The sequence below is a fragment of the Ananas comosus genome, linkage group 15 (genome assembly GCF_001540865.1).
Source record: "Ananas comosus cultivar F153 linkage group 15, ASM154086v1, whole genome shotgun sequence".
Classification (NCBI taxonomy): domain Eukaryota; kingdom Viridiplantae; phylum Streptophyta; class Magnoliopsida; order Poales; family Bromeliaceae; genus Ananas; species Ananas comosus.
Window position 1 is genome coordinate 5,892,370 of NC_033635.1, and position 7,311 is coordinate 5,899,680.

The 7,311-nt window shown below is 37.7% G+C and overlaps 1 protein-coding gene across 1 annotated transcript; it reads right to left on the bottom strand.

Annotated features, from left to right (window-relative positions):
- On the bottom strand, positions 661 to 6,843 carry LOC109721554. The gene is made up of 8 exons (XM_020249221.1): positions 6,800 to 6,843; positions 5,106 to 5,166; positions 4,878 to 5,021; positions 4,377 to 4,698; positions 2,863 to 2,951; positions 2,022 to 2,096; positions 1,052 to 1,106; positions 661 to 865 (listed from the first exon to the last, which is right to left on the bottom strand). Exons 1-8 carry the CDS (start codon positions 6,841 to 6,843, stop codon positions 852 to 854), a joined length of 804 nt encoding a protein of 267 aa, XP_020104810.1. The 3' UTR covers positions 661 to 851.

A 7,311-nucleotide genomic window follows, 5' to 3' on the forward strand; every position in this document is an offset into this window, starting at 1 on the left:
CGTTTACTGACCCCTTTTTAGTTTGGGCCTAGTGGTGCATATCACTGAAGCCAGTAATTGCCCACTGGGAGTTATTATTCAATAATTCTCACGCCAACTGTTTTATGATTTTATTTCAGAGCCTTCGGCACTGGCGGAGGCACGGGATCGCGGCAAGGGAGTCGCATAGCTAGATAGCGGAGCTTGCTGTTGCTCCTAGGTGGTCGCTCTCTTCTTTTGGTTTTTGTGTGAGAGAGAGAGTGTCACGCCCCGGGACCCACACTACAACAAAAAAGGGATATAGCGACACTTTTAAATGTCGGTATAAATCAATAAAAGTGCTGCTGGCTAAATTACCGACACTTTTAAAAAGTGTTGCTATATGTGGCGTCGCTAGGTATATAGTGACACTTTTTAAGAGTGTCGGTATAACTTAAAAAGAGTGCTACTAATATACCGACACTTATTTAAGCTTTTAGCAGCACATAAAAGTGATACAAAATAATATTCTAGCAACACTTTTTTTAATTTCAGCGACACTTTACAACTGTTCCATTTCTTTAAATATCCAAATTTTTCTTGATGCATCACACTTTTTAAAATATAATACCACTCTACGATGATTATCATTAAGCATACCTTTAATTTTATTCGCCTTGATTTGCATTAACAAAGAAAGCATATAAAAGAAGTTTTGTAGTTACACTAATTAATACCAAAATGTCTCAAGGTATTATCCATATATTTTTAAACGAGTATTTAGTCACTAAATCACAGTACCAATAATTTCTAGCTTTTCAACCCAAGAGAAGGAGAAATGAAAACAAAATCTAATAATATCATATCAGATCCAGTCGTAGTGAGCTCGGCAATTAAGATGTTGAACCTACAAATTAAATAATACTAAAATTAATAAAAGATTAGTCAAATAATCTTTTAATATGAAAACCAATTAATATAAGTTTAATTTTACCTGAAGGGCAATGAGGTTGTGGATGAATATTACNATTAATAAAAGATTAGTCAAATAATCTTTTAATATGAAAACCAATTAATATAAGTTTAATTTTACCTGAAGGGCAATGAGGTTGTGGATGAATATTACGAGCGTTAGATGCGTCTGAAACCTAAACAAATAAATTTTTTAGTATTAGATAATCATTTCAATATCCTACATTTTATGGTTCAAAAGAACAAAAGAGATTGCCCCAAATATCAATTCACTTAACAATGGATGAAAACATGAAATCAATTAAGTTAGAGCTGAAAGCAATTAATCATATTTTGATTAAGAGAAGAATAAAGAGGAAGCAAAAGAACAAAGAGATGCTGAAAATTTTGAGTGGTTTCTAATCCTTGCCTTACATATAATCAATAATACAAATAGGAATTTTGAGTAACCGGACTTTGTTATGCCTATCTAATTGAAGAGTAACATAACAAGGAATTGTAAAATCATCCACGACAGTTATGTGGGATTTCCAATAACAGTCAAAAATGCACAATGGTCAATAAATTTCATGTTTCCTTTCAATACATATGTGATGTACATACAGATCTAGAGTTAGAAAGAACAACAAGACACTTTAGTGTTCTGCTAAAGAAAGTAAATACTTTAAGTCCAATTAGGTAACAATCCAATAACATGAAATTGCACTCTAGTTAATACACATTACTAACCAGCAACAAGAAATGGGTTCATAACCTGGTCAAATAGATTTCAGTTCAACATTATATCCCCATAATAATGATCTTGACATATGGTGGATACACTGCCAGAGACAAAGTCAAAAGTTAAACTAGCATGACCAGCATAACCATGACTGTCGTAAAGCAACTCCTTCTGACACAAAGCTAACTTCTCCCCATGAATCTAACCGAACAAGCATTTTCGTAAAAGACTGCAGTTTTGATAATTTTATATGAAAATTCACATTTCACGGGGATATGTATGTTAAAAGGCAGCCCTCCCCAAGAAGAAATTCGAAAAAGAAAGGGTTAAAAAAAACTCAAGTATCTTTCTAGTAGTAAGAGCTAATTACCAGAAGAAGAACATTGACAGTGAGAATTATAGCACCCGCTGCAAGGACCGCAAAAGCAACAGCAAATACTTCAGACTGAAACAGTTGAAAAGGGCATGTATATTAGCCATCACCACCACTGAAGCAAATCAAGATGAAAAATGCTACAAGAGCGATTAAGATCCAGCAACAAGATGATTAGTAATTTACAACATAAAATTGCATGGCGTATAAGAAGTTCAAACTTATCGCCAAGTTCTTTCATTTGCTAAACAAATAATAAGAGTTTACAAAATGCTGATAGAGTAATAAGCAATAAAGAGAAATAAAAGGAATACAAGATGTAGAAAGGCAGTACACAGCAATTCCTAGGAGTCAAGAATGAGGGAATAAACAAGAACTAGAAGAAATTATCAGACAGAACAGTATTATATGAAGATTTAAGATTGAAAGAAGTGGAGATGCCATATATACAAAGGTGCCACAAAGGGAAATCATCATTAAAATAATACTACTTAGTTTACAAAATAAATTCATCTACACAAACAAAAGGAAGAACCTAAAATATTTAAGCATGTCCCAAGAGATTTAAAAAAAAAAATCAAATATAAGCATATAATAAGAACCAACGAGGGAGGAAAAGTGGAAAGACAATTAATGCAGCACATTTTCTAAGTAATCAGGAAAGGCAATCAATGACTTCATATTGCTATTCTATTCACTAGAAGTATTTCAAGCATTGTTTAAGCAATATAAGGGGTCATCTTAAGAGCCATGGATTCTTTATTTTGCATAGTGAACTTCTCTTTAAAAGACAACAATCCTCAGAAATCATCAAGAAATCAAACAATAATATACTTACATATCCAACACCTGAAATCAAATACATCTCTCTACGTATGAATATTTCCCACCGGCAGAGTTTTGAGGAACGGGCTCTGACAAAAGCATCTTTCAACGCACATATAGGATTCATCCAGCATGGCAGCAACAAAACAAAATAATCAAAATTAAGCTTGCGTCATTTATTTCCATATTTAGAATGGAGCAGTCCGCCAAAAATTCATTCACTTGGTTATATGCTTAACTGCTCCCAAGCGTCGAGGTACATGGACTTGCATGTAGGAATTGGGTGTGGATATACGTTGGATCCTGCTGATTCCCTAAAAATATCTACTAGTGACAGCCTATGCAAATGGTATTGTCAAACACACAAAAGCTAGTAAATCCATTCTAAGATGATCTGCCCTATCTTGAGTTTATTCACTCAAATGCCCAAGTGTCAGGACATCATCCAATCACGCTCCAGAAGTCACTTGAATTTGGAGCTGAAATTTGTTTACTACAATAAAAGAAAATTTATCCTATCAGCCTACACATCCACACCTTTATGCACATCATCAACAATAGATAATAGAGGAAACAAAAGATATACAAATTCAAGGACAATACATCATAATAAATTTAGAAAGTTATATTCAAATGTTACAAGAAGGATACATCACATAACTATCCAAACTCTTGACTGTATTTCAACACAATGTGAATGGCAACAAAAAAGAATTATTCTTGAGGTAAGCATGACAAACTAGTTTAGAAAATTTTAGGTTATCTAGTTCAAAATATAGTCATTTACTAGTAGATAACAGAGATCTGCAAATATATATGATTCAGATGCATTTAATACTTAATACTGTTCTGAATCACATATGTAACATGTCTGAGATTATGTATCATGCGATCAATTAATTACAAGAGGAGCCAAAATTAGCACACACATTTTATGCGTTGCTAGTTCATCGGATGTTACTTATTTTGTAGAAAGTAGCGGTAGTCGACGCATCTGATGATACTTGTTTTTTTCCCTATTACAAGCATTACTAAGACGATCCTTAAATCTGAAATTGTGAATGTTTTCAACGGCCCTGATTAATTAGACAGTGATAATCAAAATGAAGAATAGGCTTTTACCTTTTCTATGTCTATGTATAATGATATTACGTCTCATATCTATGAATATTATGAGCCATATGTATATATATGGCACAAAACAAAGCTAGGAATTAAAGAAGAGGCAATGTAACTAATTGGTTCCTTTCACTACGAGACATAGAAAAGGTAAAAGNGACATTTTGGTTTAACCTATATATGAAAGTTCCAATCACGTTGAGAACAAAGTAATTAACCTAGGCTACATTCAACTTCTTAATTTGTTTCTCCCTTGCATTGGAATGGAAATACGAATCTTATAAGAACTTTACACTTGTTGGGTTCATTTTAGGAAAAATAATTAGTTTAAATTATGTTCTAAATCCTCATGAACAAGAGATTCTGACAAGAGATTAATATATAGGAAAATCGATCGATCGAGCTCACCTTCTTCTCCGTCTACCCCTTCCACGCCTTCGATGCCGCCGCGAGCACAACCAGGTCGCCGGACTCCTGCTTCCCCACCACCGTCGTCGCCTCGACGTTTGGCGCTTACTCCTCCGACGACGGTCCCCGCGAGATCCTTGCGGCCGAACTCCGGCCGCCGGAACCCTAGCTCATCGGTTGCCGCCGCGGAGGAGGAGGAGGAGAGCGAGGAGGTTTGAGCGAAGGGAGAAGAGGCTGCGATGGGGTTTGAGCGAAGGGAGAAGAGGATGCGAGGGGGTTGGAGCAGGGAGATCAGATTTTTTTTGTATTTGGGCTGGGCTTTCTAGTCGAAGAGAGCAAGGGCCTTGCTAGGTTTTTTTAATAATTTAAAAGTTTTTCAACTTTGGTTTGGGTAATTAGGCTGAGTGGGGTTGGGTGGGATGGGCCAAGCAAGATGACATTTTTTGGGCTTTAGTAGATTTGTTTTTTAAAATAAAAACTATACATAAATAGGACACTTACACTAAAGTGTCCCAAGAAAGTGTCCCTATAACCTACTTTTGTTGTAGTGTATGGACATTTCTGAGGAGGATATTTCCGTTTCATCGGTGTATCGCGAGCAGCAACGTTTATCTGAGGAGCTTCAGAAGTTGTCTGCCGAACAAGCTGCAATTCGTAAGGATGTGAGCAAGATGAAGCGCTTGTTAAATATGATTTTTGACAAATTAGGATGTTGTCGGGCGGATTTACCTCCAGGAGATGATTCTGACTAGGATTTACCGAGCTTCTCCTTTTGTCGTTTTGGCGCTTTCTGACAAAAAGGGGGAGATGATGGGATGATGATGGGATGGTCTTAATGATGATGATGATGCATTTAGCTTAGGACTTTTGCTTAGTTAAGATGAAGATGAACTTTGTTTTGATGCTTTAGGTGTTTGACTTAGTGTTTTTCGTTTAGTTTAACTATGAACTACGAAGTGTGAACTTTAGTTGATTGTTTGATCTTCTTGATACTTCTTGATACTTGAATCTTGATTATGCTTTGAGAATGTTTTTGCAGGAATAATTCAAGACTTCAAGACTCCATGTCTAAGTCATAGAGTTTGTATTAAGGTCGTAAAAGTGTAAATTTTGTTTATTGGATTGATCATGCAGGAGATTATCGTTTGGTGATTGCGATGATCTTCTTTTTATGACTTATTGGTTGTATACGAGTTTTGTAGTATATTTTGTCACGAAATCGCCAAAGGGGGAGATTGTTAAGGATTTTATAGGTTGGCGAATTTCGTAAAGTTGTTTGGAGTCTTGAAGAGTTGATCGCAGAAGTTTTTGAGAAAAGATTCAAATTGGAGGACAAAGACTCATTCGGAAAGATCGACACCTAAGGTATGAAGAAAAGATCATTTGTGGTGAAGATACATAATTAGAATAAGTTCAGAAGGCTTAGATTGCTTTAAAACAACTTTTCTGAACTTTCATGTGTTCTGGGACCGGTCTCTGAGATGGAGAGACCGGTTCCCCCAAGGTCCTCACTGCGTAAACCTTGATGCAACCGGTCCCCTGTGATGAGAGACCGGTTCCCGAACCTTGGTGGTTCTGTCGCGCAGCGAGGGACCGGTCTCAAGTTTGAGAGACCGGTTCCCGAACGTGGGGTTTTTGGTCACGCAGGGAGGGACCGGTTCCTCACTTGAGAGACCGGTCTCTCACAGACCGGTCTCCTCGACAGGACCGGTCTCTGAGGACGACACAGGTTTTTGAAATCGACTTTTTGCAATCCTAGTCTACTTCTAAGTCTTCTAAACATATAAATAAGCTATGTGGGTCATCTAAAATTAAGGCTTTGAATATTTTACCAATTCTAAACCCTAGAAACTTATTTCTCCCCGTTTCAATGCTTAGATTTACATGATGAGTTTCTAGCAATCAACATCGGCTTGATTCTTCGTTTTTACTCGATATTTCTTACGAGAATCAAGTAGATGATTGATTAAAGGTGAACCCTCATAGCTTATGGTTTTCAAAAGTTAAATCACCACAAATCTTCAATTCTACAAGCTCCGGAAGGAGGTTCGGCGCGTGGATCTCGCGTGAAGCCGAAGATTCGGTGGACGCTTCGAGGAGTTGAGGCGTTGACGCTGCGAGGAGTTGCAGCAAGGTCGATTGGTGGATTCCTATCGATCGAGGACCGGCAAAGATCACCGTCAACGAGAAATCGGTAAATTGAGTCGTGTGTTTTTGGTCGAAATCACTTGTACTCAAGTTTTCTTAGTGGATTTTCTTTGCGTGATCGGTCCCGTGGGTTTTTCACTCCGAATTGGAGTTTTCCCACGTTAAATTCTCGGTGTGCTATTTTAATTTCCGCTATTGTGTTTTGTTTGCATCGAGATTTTTTTTTCGAGTTTGCCGGATTTACACCTATTCACCCCCCTCTAGGTGTTACTTACCTTTTAGATCCTCGGGTTCCATATCTTACACGTGGTATGGCCATTACGAGTTCACGGTAATGTCGTTTGGGCTTATTAATGCCCCGGCAGCATTTATGGACTTGATGAGCCGAATCTTCAGGCCGTTGTTGGACCGGTGCGTCGTGGTGTTCATAGACGACATATTGGTCTACTCGAAGAGCGAGGAGGAGCATGAAGAGCACTTGAAAGCTGTGCTGCAAATACTCCGACAAGTAAAGCTTTATGCTAAGTTGAAGAAATATGACTTTTGGCTAAAGGAGGTCACATTCTTGGGTCATGTGGTATCGGGCGACGGAGTGTCAGTAGACCCGAAGAAAATGGAGGCGATCAAGGATTGGCCTCGCCCGACAAGCGTAGCGGAGGTCCGTAGTTTTCTCGGACTTGCGGGCTACTATAGGCGGTTCGTGGAGGGGTTTGCTAAAATAACCACTCCACTAACGCACCTTACTCACGATTGCAATTGGAGCTTTGAGGAGTTAAAGAACAAGTTG